General features: G+C 41.7%; 1 protein-coding gene and 1 long non-coding RNA gene across 3 annotated transcripts in view; both read left to right on the forward strand.

The window, feature by feature from the left end:
• The window catches only part of KLHL22 (kelch like family member 22), a 72,951-nt gene extending 51,908 nt beyond the window's left edge, over positions 1–21,043 (forward strand). For both annotated transcript variants that reach the window (XM_077461566.1, XM_077461565.1), the window contains exons 6-8: positions 11,734–11,926; positions 14,300–14,533; positions 20,278–21,043. In XM_077461566.1, coding sequence (XP_077317692.1) covers positions 11,734–11,926; positions 14,300–14,533; positions 20,278–20,664 — 814 coding nt within the window. In that variant the 3' untranslated portion in view covers positions 20,665–21,043. The remainder of the gene's footprint in view (positions 1–11,733; positions 11,927–14,299; positions 14,534–20,277) is intronic.
• Positions 2–7,229, forward strand: LOC143940324 (uncharacterized). The gene is made up of 3 exons (XR_013263850.1): positions 2–2,536; positions 2,684–2,770; positions 6,592–7,229. It is a non-coding gene; the product is annotated as an uncharacterized LOC143940324 (long non-coding RNA).
• Positions 21,044–21,530: the final 487 nt, after the last annotated feature.

Genomic DNA, 21,530 nt, shown 5'->3' on the forward strand with positions numbered 1-21,530 from the left:
GGATTTTATTTTCCTTTCTTTGGCTTTGCTCCTGTAATTGTAATGTCATAGCTGTGTTAAAATGATGTAAATATTAAAATAATTCACACATAACCTGTAAATGATTAGCCATTGTAAGTATTTGCATACAGCCTGTATTTATTTTGAAGATATAGATATTTGGCTAACAATGTATATCTCACATTCTTTATAAGGCCTCTATGCAAGAGCACAGCTGTGCATATTAATGTCTAGATTTCCTTTGCCAGTAGACGCATGCAAAATGTTCAGTACAAAAAAAATGCTGACAATAAAGTGATATTAAACTCTGTTATACCACTTATACCTACAGGTAAAGCCGCGTACACACGGGCGGACTGTCTGGCCAACTTAGTCCGTCGAAACACATTTCAGCGGACAGTCCGCTCGTGTGTGGGCTTCAGCGGACTTTTTCAGCGTGCAGTCTGGCAGACTAAGTATTTCGGAATTTCCGTAATATTGTCCGTCGTACTTTGGTTTCAGCAGACAATCCGCTCGTGAGTAGGCTAGTTCGACGGACTAAGTATGGCGCATGCTCAGAAAGGATTTACACGGCGAAAGGTTGCATTGCTGTGTATTGGACTTCCTATTTCTAGTCCCGTCGTACGTGCTGTACACGTCATCGCGCAAACTTTCGACGGACTGTTTTGCATCCGTGTGTGGTCAAGTCCGTTCATTCGAAAGTAGGACGGACTGTCCGTCGGTTTGTCTGACGGACTAAGTTGGCCATACAGTCCGCCCGTGTGTACGCGGCTTTAGCCATAATGTCATGATGTGCATACTAGCACATGCCTTGCTGGGAATTTTTCGTTTTTTTTTTTTTTTTCACCAACTGCAGTTTACTACCGCTTTAAGGGTCCATTCACATCTACTGTATGTGTTTCAGGCACATTTTTATGTGCATTCAAGCCATGCATGATGCAGCCTTTTTTCCACACATTTTTAAAGTTCATTTTTATACAAAGCATTTGCCAATCAGTAGTCAGATTTATAAAGCTCCATTCACACCAGAGCATTGTGTCGATCAAAGTTCCAAACCGCTCAACATCCAAAATCTCTTGGTTTTTGTGTCTGTTCAAACCGTGCATAGGGGTTTATTTACTAAAACTGAAGAGTGCAAAATCTGATGCAGGTGTGCATGGTAGCCAATCAGCTTCTGACTTCAGCTTGTTCAATTAAGCTTTTGACGAAAAAAAAACCCTGAAAGCTGATTTTGTACTCTCCAGTTTTAGTAAATCAACCCCATAGTGGTGTTTGAAGCTCAAAAGCTAAAAGTTTGATGACCGGGCCATTTTTTGTTATACTGCACTGCGCTACTTTAACTGGCGATTGCACCGTCATGCAACGCTGTATTATATATTTTTTTTCACACAAATAGAGCTTCCTTTTGGTGGTATTTGATCACCACTGGGTTTTTTTATTTTTTGCAATAAAAAAATGAAAAAGAACAAAAATGTTGAAAATGTATTTGGTTAAAAAATTATTCCCAATAAGTATATATTGTTTTGCATGAAAGTTATAGTGCCTACAAACTATGGTATATATACTGGAATTGTTTTTTTATAGGACTAATGGCAATCAGCGATGTATAATGGGACTGCGATAGTGTGGCAGTCAATCTGGCACTAACCGACGCCAGGGAGAATTGACTAATTGCCACTGATATTAAAGCGAAGCTCCACCCAAAAGGAGAAGCTCCGCTTGTCTGCCTTCTCCCTTTTTGTAGGGGAGCAGGTATTTGGTTTTGCCAGGTTCCCGCTCCCACTTTAGGATCAGTTTGCCCCCTCCTTCCCCCGCAGGCTTTTAGGACACTTCACAGGTCCCAAAAGACTCTGGCCCATTCACAAAGCTGTAAGAAACCGGCAGTAAAGCCGCAAAGCTTTGCTGCTAGTTCCCATAGTCAGGATGACCGCGCCAGCACCTGATAGCCGATTGAAGAATTGGCTTGGATGAGGACACCGCTGTATGCATGGACAGGTAAGTACCCTAATAAAAGTCAGCAGCTACAGTATTTGTAGTTGCAGACTTGTCATTTTTTTAATATAATGATCAGTGATAATACTTTTACACTGTCACTGTACTATTAAAACTGGCTGGGAAGGGGTAAACATCTAGGGCGATCAAAGGGTTAAAAGTGGGCCTAACTATGTGTATTGTGTGTACAGTGTGCTGATTTTTAATAAAGATTGCTCACTGCACAGAGCTCTGTGTTGTTTACCAACACAAGAGCTCTGAGCTGTAATTGCACACAGCCAATCAGCAGGTTCCGTCCATGAGTAATTGTCCAGGACTTGTTGACAGACTTTCGCTGTGTAAAATCACTGTAAACCCAGAAGTAGGCAGCGACGTACCAGTACTGCTGTAATTGTAGAAGAGGAGCAAAAACAAAGAGAAGATACTAGGTGCACCCTGTATTTCCAGCAGGGAGATGCACATTCAGTGTTGAGGATGCTGTATTGAGAGCTTCGACAGCGTGAAGACAAATTATATTTCATTATGACTACATGTCTATCCAAAGGTAAGCCAAATATATCCTTTCTCCCGCTCCCCTTCCTCTTTCCCCTTCTCTCTCTCCCCTTTACATCTCAACTCACAGCATCTCTTTCTTCCTGTTTTGCTATCTATATCTTGAGATTTCATGTAACATCTATTTTCTTTACCATAGACTTTATCAGCTGTGGAATTTGATGAGTCCACATTTTGAATGTCATAATACCTCTTTTGGAAATCGATCCCTTATGATTACTGTAAGGCAAGTACTCTTTTTTTGAAGCAGTTTGTGTCAGTTGCATGATTTTGCTCTTCATGAAGTTAGAGGAGCACAGTGGCTGTCAATAGTGAGTTTCAAACGCTATTGGGTTGGATGTCACTGGTATAAATCCCACACCAATACACATAAACATGCTGCCTGAAATTTTCAACACTGAAGCCTTCATGGCGTATCAGGCAGGCAACAAGCATTCTTTAAAGTATGAGCTTAGAGTTTTGGAAAGTAGTAGTAATAGCCTGAAAATTAGTTCTCGCAACAGATTCCAATAAAAGAGCTGGTTCACAGACCTGTGTTTAGATGACTTTTTTCTTGCATGAACTCACTATGTCTATATTACTAGTTCTGGTTATATAGGAACTGTGCTTAGTCACACTTAATAAATGTTAGTTCTTATTCTACAGGATTTATATAGCACTAACAGTTTGCACAGTGCTTTACAATGTGGGGCAGACAGTACAGTTACAACACAGTTTAATACAGGAGGAATCAAAAGGCCCTGCTTGTTAGAGCTTACAATCTAAAAGGGAGGGTCAAGTGATACAAAAGGTAATAATGTGGGGGATGAGTTGATGAAAAAAATAAAAGTACAGTTGTTAGGTGGAGGCAGGATAGGCTTTTCTGAAAAGAAAATTTTTCAGGGATCGCATAAAAGTGGATAGAGTTGGAGATAGGCGGACAGATTGGAGTAGGAAATTCCATAGGATGAGAGAGGCTCGAGAAAAGTACTGAAGGCAAGCATGGGAGGAGGTGACAAGGGAACTAAAGAGCAGGAGGTCTTGGGAAGAAGGAAGAGAATGATTAGGTGATGTAGCTAAGGGCAGAGTTGTGGATGGCTTTGTAAGTGGTTAGTATTTTGAATTTAATTCATTATGAGAGTGGCAGCCAAAAATTAACACTGAAAGCATCTGCAATTACTTTTTTTTCCCCACAAATGTATGACTATTTACGTTCGATTCAAAACAAGTTGCAATTAATTGAATTGCAATATGTGCACAGAATACAATTTAAATCGCCCAACATGGGTAATAAAACAGGAAAGAAAAATTTTAGCCTTGACAAAACCAAATGATGGCCTATAATGGGTTATAAATCCTGAATAGAATTTGGTGCGGCCTGCAATCCAGTATCATACTGAGCTTCTGCATATGATGAGCTGCTGAAAGGGAGCAGTGGGGCATGAGGTAGATAATTTGGGTGTTGGTAAGGGTAGTTGTGAACAAAGTAGTAGTAGTTGTGATGTGTAATATGGAGACTGTCGGTAATATGTACCAACAGTTCCACCAGAGTGACCTTGGTCCACCAGACAGCAGAGGAGTGAGGCTGGACTGGTGAAGCTTGGCCCGACAGGTATATTGTGTTCTAGTGCTAGATAGTTACGGTTTACAGCTAATAGTCTTTCTCATACAGCTGTGGCCAAACATTTTGAGAATGACACAAATCTTAATTTTCACAAAGTCTGCTACCTCAGTTTTTTTATGGCAGTTTGCATATACCCCAGAATGTTATGAAGTGTGATCAGATGAATTGCAATTAATTGCAAAGTCCCTCTTTAATATGAAAATTAACTTAATCCCATAAAAATAATTTCCTCTTCATTTGTTAAGAAGGCTTTGAGGCGCCCAAGAAAGTCCAGCAAGTGCCAGAACCATCTCCTACAATTCATTCAGCTGCGGGATCAGGGCACCACCAGTGCAGAGCTTGCTCATGAGTAGCAGCAGGCATGTGAGTACATCTGCACGCACAGTGAGGCGAAGACTTTTAGAGGATGGCCTGGTGTCAAGAAAGGCAGCAAAGAAGCCACTTTTCTGCAGAAAAAACATCAGGGACAGACTGATATTCTGCAAAAAGTGTATAGATTGGACTACTGATGACTGGGGTAAAGTAATTTTCTCTAATGAATCCCCTTTCCAATTGTTTGGAACATCCAGAAAAAAACTGTGTCCATAGAAGAAAAGGAAAGCACTACCATCAGTCCTGCATGGTGCCATTAAAGCATCCTGAGACCATTCATATGTGGGGTTGCTTCTCAGCCAAGCAAGTGGGCTCACTCACAATTTTGCCTAAGAACACAGCCATGAATAAAGAACAAAACAAAAACATCCTCCGAGATCAACTCCTCCCAACCAAGAACAATTTGGTGCCTAACAATGCCCTTTCCAGCATAATGGAGCACCTTGCCATAAGGCAAAAGTAATAACTAAGTGGCTTGGGGAACAAAACATCAAAGTTGTGGGTCCTTGGCCAGGAAACTCCCCAGACCTTGATCCCATTGAGAACTTGTGGTCAATCCTCAAGAGGCAGGTGAACATAAACACACACACTCTGATAACCTCCAAGCATTGACTATGCAAGAATGGGCTACCAGCAGTCAGGATGTGTCCCAGAAGTCGATTGACAGCATGCCAGGGAGAATTTTAGAGGTCTTGGAAAAGAAAGGTCAACACTGCAAATATTGACTGCAAAAACTTAATGTAATTGTCAATTAAATTATGAAACGCTTGTAATTATACTTCAGTATACCATAGTAACATCTGACAAAAGATCTAAAAATACTGAAGCAGTAGACTTTGTGATGATATTTGTGGCATTCCCAAAACTTTTGCCCATGGCTGTACAGTAGATAGTTGGAAATTCTGAGTCACATTATTGAAAAATCTCACTATACTAACCACATAATGCATTGCCTCATTTATACTATCGTCACATCTGTTGGACAATTTTTGTAATATGGAAACAAAGTTATCAATTACTTTGGAGTTAAGTGACTTTGATCGCTTCTTGTCTTGGAAGCTGAGGATTTGATATTGTGCTTGGCAGCCTACACGCCATCTTTATGTTCATAATCTCTAGAGTCTATAGCAGTGATGGCGAACCTTGGCACCCCAGATGTTTTGGAACTACATTTCCCATGATGCTCACCTACACTGCAGAGTGCATGAGCATCATGGGAAATGTAGTTCCAAAACATCTGGGGTGCCAAGGTTCGCCATCACTGGTCTATATTCTAGGTCTCCTCTTCTTTCTTGGGTCCTTCCCAACTGTATTCAGTGTTATTAAGAAAAATAATTGTTTACAATCTACTAGTCAGTGGTTAGTTGATAGTTTAGGCTCCTTTCACACTGGGGCGGTGGGTGCGTCGGCGGTAAAGCGCTGCTATTTCACAACGCTATTCGGCCACTAGCGGAGTGCTTTTACCCCCACTAGCGGCCAAGAAAGCTGCTAGCTTTTAAAACCAGGGTTAAAACCACCCGCAGCAGCGATTTACCAGCGGTATAGCCGCGCTGCCCATTGATTTCAATAGGCAGGAGTGGTGAAGGAGCTGTATACACACCGCTCCAAAGATGCTGCTAGCAGGACTTTTTTTAGCATCCTGCCAGCGCACCGCTCCAGTGTGAAAACCCTCGGGCTTTTACATTGGAGAGACAGGAGCTGCTCTTTCAGGACACTTTACAGGTGCTATTTTTTGCGCTGTAGCGCCTGCAAAGCGCCCAGTGTGAAAGTGGTCTCAGTTAAATTGTTCTGCAACCTTTATGTTAAATGCCACTTTGACAAAAGCATCAGAAAACGTCACCATTACAAATAAAAACAATCTTTTACTAAAAAAAAAAAAAAAAAAAAACTTACGTTTTTATGACCAGAGCGAAAATTTCCCAAGCATGTGAATATTCAACCACTGAACATCCAGCAGATCCACTTCTTGACTCTTGCTGACCTTTATAATTGTCCTAAATACTCCTCCAATGTGTCTAAGGAATTCAACTGTAAAATATAATAACTTACTGTTCATTATTTTTTTTTTATAGGAATGTGGCAACAGCATGTTCGCTTGGCAGTTTACACTACCAATTTCTAATAGGGAAATCTACAGCCGTCTCAATTGTGTCAAACACGTGTGCTGCGCTACGGGATGTGCGCTCTGAAATGACGATGAAGAAACAAACCAGCCAGGATTGGGCAATCAGATCTTAATTTCTTTGGAGCAATGCCATTTTCCAAAATGTGTTGGAGCAATTGATGGCAATCATATTCATGTGGTTTTCCCTGCAGATAGTGGCAGTAAATTGTTAAATTGTAAAAAAAAAAAAAAAAAAATGATGGAGTGGAGTGTAGCTTTGGAGTTTTAACAAAGGAAAGGCTAATTCTGCAATTGACCAATTGACCATCTATCCATGCTTAAGAAGTATGTGGTATTGAGGCTGTATACCAGTTACGTAACTTTGTTAGGCAGCGAGGCAGATTCTTCTTGGAAGATTATTCTCCATAATACATTGCGAGCTCAATTGAAGGCTCAAGGAGGGAGCAGAAGTGTGGTTAGTAATTGAGACAAACTTGCCCAATACTTCATTTCTGACTGATTCTCTCTACTTTTTTGAAACACATGATTACTATTTTTTAAAGTATATTGCACTTTTCTGTAAAATAAAAGAATTTGAGTATCTGACCTTTTTTGTTTTTGTTTGCTTATATGCCAGTTGTGTGCACTACAGGAATTAAAAACTATACCCCAGAGCAGCAAAGGGTACATAGGTGATAAATAGGCACTATGTACTAGAAATGATTTCCATGGCTTGACTGCCTGACGAAGTACACCCCACTGAATCACAAACTGGACATTTATTGATAAATGCACAACTTGAGCTTGCCAAACCATGGGGTCGATTTACTGTAACCGGGAAATGCAAAATCTGGTGCAGCTCTGCACAGGAACCAATGAGCTTCAAGGTTTTTTTAGCAAAAAATAAGATTCTAAAGCTTCATGTTTTATAAATAAACAAACATGTCATACTTGCCTCCACTGAGTAGCTTGTCTTGCACAGAGTGGCCCTGATCATCCTCTTCTGGGGTCCCTCGGCGGTTCCTCCTCACATCAGATAACCCCTTAGGAAAAGCGCTCTCCCATGGGGTTACCTTGCAGGCGCTCTCCTGAGTCCAGCATTTGTGTCCACAGACACAAACGCCAGACCCGGCGCCCACGTCATTGGATTTGATTGACAGCTGCAGGAGCCTATGGCTGCGCTGCTATCAATCTATCCAATCAAGAGCCGGGACTCCGTGCAGAGAGGGAGAGTGCGTCTCCAACGAGGGGATGAAGGGGCTCAGGTAAGTAAAATGGGGGGCTGTGGGGCCGGTCACTGACAGAATTTTTTTCACCTTAATGCAAATTTTTGAATGGCCCACATGCTAAGCTACAAGCATATGACTTTTAAAATGTTACTGCAAGATTTTAACATGTCAAATCAAAAGAAGAAAATAAAATATATTACTTTTGTGTTTTGTAATGGAGGTTGTCTAAGCAGCCCATTCTGGGACAAAACTTTAATCAATATTCTCCAATGCACTGCTCCTCCTCTCTCTGTTCTTGTATTGCCTATGGAAGGATCTTGGTTGAAAAAAATCAATGAGGACTACACTGCTCACTTCCCTAATAAGCATTTGGCAGGTATCCCAGGATGGTGCTTGTCGAACATGAAAATGTATCGAAATGGACCATTGATGCATTTTTCATAGACTTTTTTTGTAAATTTCTCAACACACAGCGTGTCAAAAGTTGGACACGTTGTCTTTCTTATAATGCACAGCAGCACAACTGGAGATGTGAACAGTACCTATTAGTAAAATCTACACACATGTTGAAACAGTACATTGTGAATGGGCCTTAAGAATTTGTAGACACCACTTAAAAGGATAACTGCACTTTGGAAAATTTATGCTCGTGTTATAAAGCAGAAAATATAACTTTCTACCTGTTCTGGTCTTTTTTTTTATTTATTTTTTTTCACCAAAAGGCCTAGCACGATAAATTCCCTGTTTATCTACTTTAAAGTGATTGTAAATTATTTTTTTTTTTTAAATAACATACTTACCTATTCTGTGTAATGGTTTTTCATAGAGCAGCCCCAATCCTCCACTTCTTGGGTCCCCCGCCTGTGTTCCTGGCTCCTCCAACCTGCCGAATTCCCCCATAACAAACCGCATTAAATCAAACAAGTTAGAGGAGCAATATAAAAAAAATTATTTTGCTTTTATCACAAAAATGCACCTATCGTTTAGCTTCCATCTGTTCTGTGGGACATTCTGTTCCTAATATTTTAAGCAACCCTTAAGTTAGAAATGGAAGAGACTATACTTTACAGAGATTTTCTAGTAAAAAAACTTTTTTTTGTCTGTTTCTGTTGCTCTTTTTTATAAATGCTGAAATGTTGTGTACATCAGGGGTCTCCAAACTTTTCAAAGGGCCAGTTTACTATCCTTCAGACTTAAGGGGGTCGGATTGTGGCCAGTGGGGGTAGAAAATGTCTTGTGCCCAGCATCAGTGAGAATAAACCTGACCGTAGGGTTGGTGATCAGTAGGAGGAGGAGTGGTGCCGCATCATTTGTATTAGTGGGAGGAATAGTACACCAACAATGGTATTTGGTGGAACAAATCGTGCCCCATGGTAGGTGTCAGTGGGAGGGATAGTGTCTCATATCATTGGGAGAAATAGTACCCCAAGGACCAGATATAGGCTAGCAATGGCCACCGTTTGGAGGTCCCTGGTTTACATATTGTTTAAAAATATGACTTGTTTTTAGTTTATTACTATCCAGAGCCGGCTTCCTTTTGTGCTCTGAGAACCTGAGAATGTTGTTTGTTTATAGTAGTGTAGTACTTTCATGTCCTCAATTTGTTTCTGATATCTGGGTTTCAAGGAAGATCATACAAGTCTGTATATGACATTCTATTTTTTCTTGAACATGAGGTCCTTTGCACACACGATCTAGCTGCAGTAGGTCCATTGGTCCAGGCGTTTTAGTGCATCAGTGTGCCTGTCAAAGTCTATGGAACCTAAACGTCGGTATCATTCGTTACAGCAGTCAACTGTAGCCTGCCATAAACTTTGACAGGCTGCAGGAAGGGGGGCTGGATGTTGAACCTATAAGAAAAAAAATTACTGCGCTCCTAATCTAAAAGATTAAAAAACAAAAACCCAGTTACAGCTGCAGTTACCAGGATGCGACACACATCCAAAATACAGTGCATATAAAGACCAAAATTAGCTACGCTACCTACCCCCACTAAGGCTATTACTGTTTGTGCAAGGAAATGAAAAGTAATCAGATAATTCCAATAGATTAAGTGAAATCAGCTAGAACAATTCATATGCAATCAAAATTAAGTGATAAATGCTCAAAAATTAAATATGATTAATAACAGTTGATTATATTCAATAAGTTCAAAAAGTGAATAAATATAAATGAATAAATAAATTCATTAATTATTGACTATACGTAAACTAATTTAAATTAATTATAATCAATAAATAAATACAGTGATTATTAATTTATAATTAAATAAGATAAAAACCCAGTGACAAATTAATAAAAAATTATATCCATAAACAAGGTGAACCAGTGAACCACAACCAATGAGAAAAAGTCCAAACAAAAAGTCTTTATAATGGAAGAGATATCCCTTTAAGAGGGTGCCAGTCAGCCGTGCGATCCACCTTCACCAAGCCAGAAACCCGTGAGTCAACAGTGGGAATGCACACTTGCCAGAAAGCGGTATGTAAACGCTCATTGAATTTGTCACCCGAACTGCACCAATCCTGACTCCTATTGCGGAAACACTTTCAAATGGACCATGGAGATTTCCACATAAGCAGGCAATGGTTTAGCTGGTAACTCGGAAATCACAAAGAAAGCCTCCCATAGCGTAAACCAGGCAGGATATTTTTATTTAAATAAATAAAATATACTCACAAACATAGCAGTAAAAAAGCATGAAATGCCGGCCGGCATGCGAACGCCTGTTCAGAAGGGCAACGTAATTGCGTCAGCACATCTGCACTACCCGACGCGCATTTCGTCATACGGTGACGTCGCCTGGGGTATGGGATGTTAAACCTGCCCCTTCCTGACGCACTAAAATGCCAGGAGGCGTGCACTGCAGCTAGGCAATCCCCGTGTGCAAGAGGCCTAAGTTGTCAAGCTTGTATTAGCATTTAGATGGGGGCAATATGGTTTGTACTGTATGCCAAATACCTTAGAATAGAACTGTAATCAAAAAGAAAGGCTGGATGCTCTGTATTTCCTGGATATTTTGAACTATTTCTCAATATAAAGTGAAAAAAGGTAATGTGCAGCCCAGTACATAACACTCTGAAAAATGTTGTATTCGCAGTCACCTTAGCCACTAAATTGTACTGATTAACAGTACAGCTTACGTAGAACAGAACAGGAGCTCTTAACCCTTGTACACACGGTCGGACATTCCGACGGAAAATGTCCGATCGGACAGTGTTGTCGAATAATCCGACCATGTGTGGGCTCCATCGGACTGTTTCCGTCGGAAATCCGACCGACAAAGTTTTAGAGCTGGGCTATAAAATTTTCCGACAACATGATCTGATCAGACTTTGTCCGATCTTTCGTAGAGAATTCCGATCAGACAAAGTGCAAAGTGCCACACATGTTCATCAAATTCCTAGACCAAAGCTATTGGCTACTAGCCTGAACGTAGTCCCGTCGTAACTAAATAACGCCATCACGTTCCGAACGATCGGATTTATCGACAACTTTGTCCGACCGTGTGTGTACAACACCAGTTTCGGACAAAATCCGACGGATTTTGTTGTCGGAATGTGCATCATGGTAGTAGAGTTTTTTTCCCAGTTCAGAGCACCTCTGTGGTAACCTTCCACATGTGCTTGACTGCAGTGTAGGAATTCCATAGACCTTTTTTTTTTTTTTTTCCTATAATTGCACTATTAATAACCATACTCTCATGCAGAGCAAATAATGCATTGTTCTGTTCTTAGAACTTCCGAACATTTTATTTCAGTATGTGATTTTATTTATTTTTTGTTTACCTGCAAAAGAAAATCAGTTTTCTGCCAGTTTAACGTGTTCTGTCTATTTTATGTGTATTTTCATGGAAATTAACTATATCTTTATCTTTTAAGATATGACCCTCGGCACAATCGCTGGTTTCAGATCCAGTCTATGCAGCAGGCCCGTGCTGACTTATCTGTGTGTATTATGGGCAAGTATATCTATGCAGTAGCAGGCAGGGATTACCATGACGAGCTGAAGGAGGTGGAGAGATATGATCCATACACCAACTCGTGGGAATATGTGGCACCACTTCAAAAACAGGCAAGAAAACTAATATGAACAAAAAAGCCTAGAAACTGCGATTATATTTGTAGTCTTGGTACTTTAAAGGCCTGGTGTCCCCATTTACGAGCAATATAGAACCAATGAATAATTCTGCCAGAAGTAGATGCCATGACCCAAAATCTATTTCTTTGAAACCTCTGTTTCAACCTGAGTCCAACCATAGCTCCAAAGCCTTTTTTTTAATGGCGTGGGGTAGGATAAGAGCACCCGTTGTTGTGCTTTGTTTGTTTTTTGGGGTTTTTTTTTTTTATTGCTATGTGCATTAAAAAAATTCCCCCTCACTTCCTGTTACATTATGGTTTTGACAACTGAAGAGATCTGCAACAGGGACACAGCCGGCAGTAAAATAGCTGACAGGAGTTCAAGCCTTTCCCTACTTCCCCTATACTGGTAAGAAATCAACATGCAGAAAATGCTCTGTGGGACACTGCTGGCTCCACATTGCAACCTCCATGTTATAAATGCCATTTAAAATGCAGGGAAAATGTTGAGTAAACACTGGTGTGGGAAAGCGTTCTCTACTATCCTTTATAAGTAAGGCAATATCATGTAAAATAGCACCCACTATCTGTTAAAAAGAAAAACTGCACCCATAATGGCACTAAATCACAACTGGCTCTTTTACTAATAATGTGTGTACAGCACTGCTTTTCCACTAAGCTCTTGTATAATTTAAGTAAAAAAATACCTGAAAAAAATCTGATGACGGAGTCTATATACTTTTAGATCTTTAATGATCTAATGCAGCTTTTCTCAACTGGGGTGCCATGATACCCTGAGGTTCCGTGGAATGGTAGAGAGAGGCTGTCAGATGAGCCCGACCTCCCGATCCCCAGCCGAACTGTACATGGGCAATGGAAGCTCAGTCAGACTTTGCAAAGTGAAAGTAAAGGGAGGGGGAATGTGCTGTACTCTCTGCCTCCCCCTACAGTGCAGTGCCCGCTGTGTAAGGGAAGGTATTTTACTGCAACATTTTAAAGGGCTGGGTGTGTGTGTGTGTGTGTGTGTACACACGTGCATGTGTCTGTATGTGTGTGTGTGCATGTGTTTGTGTACCTACCATGTGGTCTTGCCACTCCTCCAACCTCACATGTAAACCAGACCTTGGTTCACAACTGTGTGGCTGCGTGTAGGGCAGCCCATGAATTTCAATGGACTGCAGAAATGCAGGGAAGGCTGTCCCTGACCCTTTTTTTTTTTTTTTTACTGCGCCACACCAAAAACAGCCCTTGTTTGCCAATGTGTGGGTACCATTAAGAATTAATGGCACCCTTAAAGAGCCGAGCATTTGTCTGTGAGCCAGGAACAAGCATGATTTTGCGCACGTTCCGAGGCACGCGGTAACATGAACCAAGCCTTGGACAGGGGTGCCTCAAGACTGAAAATACTTTTCAAGGGCACCCCGACTGGAAAAAGGTTGAGAAGCACTGATTTAATATCAATATAGGAAAAGTGCATTTTGGGACTTTAAATGAGGCCAGCATCAAAGGGACGCCAGCCTCCATCCCTATCAGTAATTTATAAGGAGAGGAGAGAGATGGGACTTTGAGTGAAGCACACAGCAGTAAATTGATTGGTCAAGTGACTGAAAAATGTAATTTTATTTATATTTCACAAATCATACATTGTTAGCAAGTATTTTGGGCAACGAGCCTCTAAAAAAACACTTGGGGCATCATGCCTTGTACAAAATAAATCACAGTTCAATAAATAAACATATATTAAGTAGTTAGGAGACCTTAATTCATAAGTAAATTAACCAAACGACCAGAATGAACATTTCTAAATATGAATAAAAATTCTGATTATATAAATATATAAATAACTATATATATTCCATGATTACAATAAAAAGAAGGTTATAATTCAAGGCTCTACCCGTTTTGCGTGCTGTAGCCTCTCATCAGGAGCAAGTACCATGGAATAGATCTAAAAAAGAGAAATAGCAAAAAATAATAAAAATAAAAATGATTAAAAAAAAACAACAAAAATTAGCTGAAAATGGGTATTAGCCATTTTCATATGGCTAATTTTTAATATGTGTGTGGTGTTTTTTTTGTTTTTGTTTTTTTAAAAGGAAATGAAGCTGAAAGTTGACTGTTTAAAAAAAAAAAGAAGATAAAAAAGTGCTGGTTGTTAGCTCGTCATGCTGAGCCTATTGCTTTTACACTTGATCTACATACTTGTTCCCAGGGCACTGATCATGAAAGTATTCAAGCCAGAGAGTAAATAAAATAATAGCCAGGCAATTAGTATTTACAAAAGAAGTCAGTAACAGCAGCTTTCATGTTTCTCACCTGACAAACATATTTTAATGCAAATAACAAGTCTACTGGTTTTTCTCTGCAGGTGCATGCACATGCTGGGTCAGCTCTTGGTGGTAAGATGTACGTAGCTTGTGGAAGGAGAGGAAATACATACCTAAAGGAAACTTGCTGTTATGACCCAGAAAAAAATCAATGGACATATGTAGCCTCTGGGCCAGTAAGGAGGGCATGGCATGGCATGGTGTCTCTTTTGGAAAAAACATATGTGATTGGAGGAAGCAACGATGATGAGGGCTTTCGACAAGATGTACTGGAGGTAAATGCAAGATTGCTTGTCATTCTAGTTAATTATGATTATCCCAAGCTTTAGCAATTGCTGACAATGGGTATTGTATACCTTTGAATCAACATCTACCTTTACATTTTTTTTCAGCGAACATACTTCCTTTTCCCCTTCAAAATGCAATCTGCTGTATTTTTTGTGGTTTTTTATTTTTTATTCTTGTGTTGTAAATTAAAGTAGAACTAGAGGAAAAACTTTTTTTTTTTCATTTTGGATAGAGAAAAGGAGGGAAATAACCACTGTGAGATTTCTTTTTTCACCATGTGTGTCCCATTGCAGAGATTTCCCTTTACTTCCTGTCCCATAGCCAAACAGGAAGTGATAGGAAATCTCTGCAAATTTAGGGGATTCCTTGGGTACCCCCAGATCACCAGAACTAGTGTCCCCATTGGAATATTTACCCTCTATATTACTTTTCTGGGGACAACCCAAAATGTGGGATTTTCTTCTACTTTCACTTTCAAATATAATAGTAAACAGGGCAAATAGAGAGGGCGAATATTCCTAATTGGGGCATAGACAGCAATAAAAACTAACAAGCATTCTAATCCCTCTGCACCCTATCCAAATTTCTTTTTTTTTCACGTTTTGCCTTTAGTTATACTTTAAGTGGAGAAGTCCTCTTTTTTGCAGGATCATCACCGGGGCTACAGCACTGCTCTCTTTGCCAGAGTCAGGAGATGGCATCAAAAAGGGGGAGGAGGAGGTGACGCAGGGCATCCGTTGATTGCATTTCCTTTGAACACTGTGCATATGGACAGACTCATAGCAAATTTAGGCAGTGCAGTGGGCATTGAGAAGAAAGGTTATTGGCAGTGACAATGCTGGGGTTGGTATGAGATGTGAAAGCTGTATGTGCTGAGTTTATTGGTGTGAATGGTAGATTGTCCTCCCATGTACCGTGCTGTACTGTATGTGACCTTCTTCGGAATGCAACATTCTGTATAATGTGCAGGATGTTATTTACTCCACACCCCCTTCTCTTAACTCATACTCATAACTTGATCAGCTCCACTATATCTTAGTTTAACTTCAAACTCATAGCTCATTGGTGCAAAGACCCAGTTGGCTCATTAGATGTACCCACGGGTTCCTGCTGTTTGCAGAGGATGTGGACTAGCACCTGGTGCTCCTTCCCACATTTGGTGGCAGTACCCACATTTTGAACTTAATTGGAGATCACCAATCTCAAAGTGAAAAGTTCTACTGTGGCCCTTCAGCATGATCTTTGGGTCTTTCTATTGTATAATTCAATGATGTCTGTCTCTACTTATAAGAAATAATTGATACCATATCTACTCAATGCTGCCAAGAGCCTGATCTCAAAATACTAGAAAACTACCAGACCAGCATAAGTAGCAGAATGGATATTGCGATTGTTGATGGGATACATTTGATGGACTATCCTAAAGGTGAGGCTATGACACATATTGCAAAATATGAGCGAGCCAGCTACATTTTAAAAACTTTACTCCTGCAAGTCTTTACCGGAGACTTACTTTACAATGAACACCTGTATTATACAGTATCTCACAAAAGAGAGTACACCCCTCACATTTTTGTAAATATTTTATTTTAACTTTTCATCTGACAACACTGAAGAAATTACACTTTGCTACAATGTAAAGTAATGGGTGTAAAGCTTGTATAACAGTGTGAGTTTGCTGTCCCCTCAAAATAACTCAACACACAGCCATTAATGTCTAAACCGCTGGCAACAGTGAGTACACCCCTAAGTGAAAATGTACAAATTGTGCCCAATTAGCCATTTTCCCTCCCAGTGTCATGTGACTCGTTAGTGTTACAAGTTCTCAGCTGTGAATGGGGAGCATGTGTGTTAAATTTGGTGTTTATTGCTCTCTCTCTCTCTTACTGGTCACTGGAAGTTCAACATGGTACCTCCATGGCAAAGAACTCTCTGAGGATCAGAAAAAAAAGAATTGTTGCTCTACGTAAAGATGGCCTAGGCTATAAGAGGATTGCCAAGACCCTGAAACTGAGCTGCACCACAGTGGCCAAGACCATACAACAGTTTAACAAGACAGGTTCCACTCGGAAAAGGCCTTTCCATAGTCGACCAAGGAAGTTGAGTGCACATGCTCAGTGTAATATCCAGAGGTTGTCTTTGGGAAATAGATGTGTAAATGCTGCCAGCATTGCTGCAGAGGTTGAAGGGGTGGGGGTCAGCCTGTCAGTGCTCAGATCATACGCCACACACTGCATCAAATTGGTCTACATGGCTGTTGTCTCAGAAAGAAGCCTCTTCTAAAGATGAAGCACAGGAAAACATGCAAACAGTTTTGTGGAAGACAAGCAGAATAAGGACATTGATTGCTGGAAGCATGTCCTGTGGTCTGATGAGACCAAGATAAACTTATTTGGTTCAGATGGTGTCAAGCGTGTGTGACGGCAACCAGGTGAGGAGTACAAAGACAAGTGTGTCCTGCCCACAGTCAAGCATGGTGGTGGGAGTTTCATGGTCTGGGGCTGCATGAGTGCTGCCAGTGTCCTGTCGAGAAATGCCATCAGATAGCGTCCACCCTATACTCCACTTGCGCAGTACGGAGGACAAAGGAGTCACCAAAAGTCTTTGTAAATGAATGGTGCTTGCGCACTTAATAGTACATTCTGAGTTCAGGTTCAAGCCCCACCATCCAAGTGGACATAGAGCCAGAATAAAAATATGCCGAGCAAAGCGAGGCGAGCGAAGCATGGCAAGCGAAGCGAGCCCGCGAGGGGCCCTGTTACAAAGTGCTGTTTTACAACATCGGGAGCGTGTGAAAGGAAGGTACTATTAAGAGCGCAGGCGCCGTTTATCTTCGGAGACTTTCGGCATCTCCTTTGTCCTCCGTACTGCGCAATTGCTGCACCAGTGCAGTATAGGGAGGACACTATTCGATGGGGGGACACTTCTCGTCAGAACACCGGCACTGGGGAGCTACAGTTCATTTAGGGAACCATGAATGCCAACATGCCCCGCCCCCCTTCTCCCTTTGCTGTATCCCTTTCCTCTCATGATTTCGCCCTACTGCATCCTAATCTACTCGGTTCCACTACTTGACTTTTCTGTAGATAGATATCATTCCTGACTTGAATCATTTGGCTGTATAATATTGTTACCTTAGCTAACATAATTTGATGAACTGTGTGCCTTACAATTCTTTGTGTTGTTTTCTTTGCCTATGATGAATAAAAACATTTCTGTTAAAAAAAAAAAATCAATGCCAATATTTACTGGGACATACTGAAGCAGAGCCTTCAGAGACTGGCCCGGAGGGCAGTATTCCAACAAATAACAACCCCAAACACACCTCCAAGATGATCCTTGCCTTGCTAAAAAAGCTGAAGGTAAAGGTGATGACCTGGCCAAGCATGTCTCCAGACCTAAACCCTATTGAGCATCTGTGGGGCATCCCCAAAAGGAAGATGGAGGAGCGCAAGGTCTCGAACATCCACCAGCTCCGTGTTGTCATGGAGGAGTGGAAGAGGACTCCAGTGGCAACCTGTGAAGCTCTGGTGAACTCCATGCTCAAGAGGGTTAATGCAGTGCTGGAAAATAATGGTGACCACACAAAATATTGACACTTTGGGCCGATTTTGGAAATTTTCACTTAGCGGTGTACTCACTTTTGTTGCCAGTGGTTGAGACATTAACCACTTGCTTACTGGGCACTTAAACCCCCCTCAGTCCCAGACCAATTTTCAGCTTTCAGCGCTGATGCACTTTGAGTGACAATTACGCGGTCATACAACACTGTACCCAAATGAAATTTTTATCATTTTTTTCCCACAAATAGAGCTTTCTTTTGGTGGTATTTAGTTACAGCTCGGAGTTTTATTTTTTGCTAAACAAACAAAAAAAGATGCAAAAAAATAAAAAATCATGTTTTAATAGTTTGTTATAAAATTTTGCAAACGGGTCATTTTTCTCCTTCATTGAAGTGCGCTGATTAGGCGGCACTGATAGGCTGCATTGGTGGGCACTGATGGGCTGCATTGGTGGGCACTGATGGGCTGCATTGGTGGGCACTGATGGGCTGCACTGGTGGGCACTGATAGGCATAGTTAAGGCGGCACTAATAGGCACAGATAAGGCGGCACCGATGGGCACAGATAAGGCGGCACTGATGGGCAAAGATGGGCACAGATAAGATGGCACGGATGGGTGGCACGGATGGGCACTGATAGGTACCACAGATAGATGGGACTGATGGGCACTGATAGGTGGCACTGATAGGTGGCTCTGATAGGTGGCACTGCTGGGCACTGATGGGCGGCACTGCTGGGCACTGATGGGCGGCACTGCTGGGCACTGATGGGCGGCACTGGGGTGCAGCACCTTTGAGGCAGATTTTGGGTGGCACTGTGGGTGGCACTGCTGGGTGGCACTGTGGGTGGCACTGTGGGCACTGCTGGGTGGCACTGTGGGCGGCACTGTGGGCACTATGGGCACTGCTGGGTGGCACTGACAGGGGGGCACTTACTTTATTTCAGGATGGCACTGCGGGTGGCAGGTGGGCACTGGCAGGGGGCAGGTGTCCGCTTAAATTGCTGGCCGTGATCGGGACTGATGTCCCGAACACGGCCGCCGGCGATCGGCTTTTTTTTTTTCTCCTCGCGCTGTCAGCGCGAGGAGGAATACTAGCCGATTACCGGCTCTGTTTTATCACATGATCAGCTGTCATTGGCTGACAACTGATCACGTGATAAGGGGTCGGGATCGACCCCTTACACGGATCGGTGATCAGGCGAGTCTCACGGACTCGCCGATCACAGAGCGCGCCGCGCACGCCCCTCAGGGGGCGCGCAGGCCGCTCGTATCCGGGACGACGTCAATAGACGTAGTCCCGGAAATGTGGGTCCGCGCTGTTGCCGTCATTTTGCAATAGCGCGGTACCCAAGTGGTTAATGCCTGTGTGTTGAATTATTTTGAGGGGACAGTAAATTTACAGTGTTATACAAGCTGTACACTCACTACTTTACATTGTAGCAAAGTGTAATTTCTTCAGTGTTGTCACCTGAAAAGATAAAATATTTACAAAAATGTGAGAGTTGTACTCACTTTTGTGAGTTACTGTATGTCATTCACTATAGATATAAGAAGACCTACTGAATACAGGTTGTAACTTCCAGCATAATTAGTCTGCAATACTTGCCACTTATATGGTCCAAGGTCCCACATTAGGACACAGGATCTGTACTAGAATATAAAGTGAGCTGCGTATCACTGAATATCATCACAGTACCTAATAAGGATGAGATCAGGTGTGTTTGCATGGTCCACGTGCAGAGCCTGCCAGGAAGTCGGCGCAGCACTGCGCTAATCACAGGCAGTGAGACATTGCCCCGATGTGCGGCTGCAGAGATCGGGCAATGTCTCACTGCCTGTGATTAACGCAGCTCTGCGCCGACTTCCTGGCAGGCTCTGCACATGGACCATGCGAACACGCCTGAGCTCATCACTAGTACCTAACTACCACATAGATCTAGCCTTTCTGTGGTAACACATTTCATGGATCGTGGCTTGATTGTGAAGCTTGAAAAAAATTAGGGTAGTGTCTGCTTTCCCTGTACTGTTTGACAATAGAAAACAAGGTACATTTTAAAGAAGGCAACATATTGACTTATTTTAGTGATACGTGTGCTTTTTTCAGTATGTTATAGTGCAGATACATTTTGTATTTTATCAGTTTTATCATTTCTCTTCCTACTTCTAGGTTGCCTGCTACAACCCAAAAACAGACCAGTGGTCATTAATGTGTCCCGTGCCTTCAGGACATGGAGAGCCTGGAATTGCCGTTCTAGACAAGAAAATTTATGTTCTAGGAGGCAGATCACACAACCAAGGAGGTCGCATGGATTATGTACATATATATGATGCAGTCAGGGACTTATGGGAGGATGGACCTCAGCTGGAGGATGACATCTCAGGCATGGCAGCCTGTGTGCTTACACTTCCCAGATCTGTTCTCATTGATGCTGACGTTTGGACACATGAGATGTACATGCATTATATGGACAGAGTGCAGCATCCACCTGACAATGCATCTGAAGTCATGAGTGTGTCAGACTGGGAGGACTTGGATAATTCTGGTGAAGACTGACATCACCTGATAAGACTGCTTTTGTAAGCATGTTGTTCATGCATTCTGCCATTTGGTTCGAGACAAGTGCAATCTTCACATTTGCCTTTTAACAGATTTTTACCCATTTGTTGCCTCATCCCAATCATGATTTTGATTTATGAGATTCCTTTGTGCAAACTTTTGTTTTTTGTACTGGAAATTAGGCAAGGTAAAACTTCTTTTTTTTTTCTTTTTACTTCTAAAGTATAGTGCCATTCACATCTACACGTATGCTTGTAATGGTTTTATTTGTTTCAGCTTCCTAATACTTTGCTAGACAATTCAGCAGAACAATCCTAGCACTTTGTACAGTGATCTAGAGCACTGAGATCTTTCACAATAAATGCAAAAAATTGCGGTTTCTGTTTGTTTCTTGGGTGGGAACTAAAGAGGCTTTTCTTTGCTTGGTGTAATTTCTTAGGCCCCTTTCACATGGGGCATACTGTGGCTACGATCTACTTGCTCAGCAGGGGGTCTCTCCGCTGATCCCCACTGAGCAGACAGATGACAGGTCTGTGTCCACTCCACTTATGCAGACACAGACACAGCCCACTCTCCTCTATAGGCACTCAGATGTAAATTGACCACCTGTCCGCTTACATCCGACTGCCATCCGATCCGATCCACTGGATGGAGGATCGGATCCCTATCCTTCTATTTTTATCGGATCACATGTAAGCGTGTGTACACAGACGCACCTTGAGAATTCATCGAAGATTGCTACTACATCCATCGAACCAGATATTGATGGATTCGTTTAATAAAAACAGTGTCAAATATCCCACTGGTTATGTTGCCCTCTTTTACTTTTATAATAAAAAATATTGCTAAAAAAATGTAAGCTT

The sequence above is a fragment of the Lithobates pipiens genome, unplaced genomic scaffold (genome assembly GCF_037356315.1).
Source record: "Lithobates pipiens isolate NorthernLeopardFrog02 unplaced genomic scaffold, aLitPip1_a1.2 Scaffold_3, whole genome shotgun sequence".
Taxonomy (NCBI): Eukaryota; Metazoa; Chordata; class Amphibia; order Anura; family Ranidae; genus Lithobates; species Lithobates pipiens.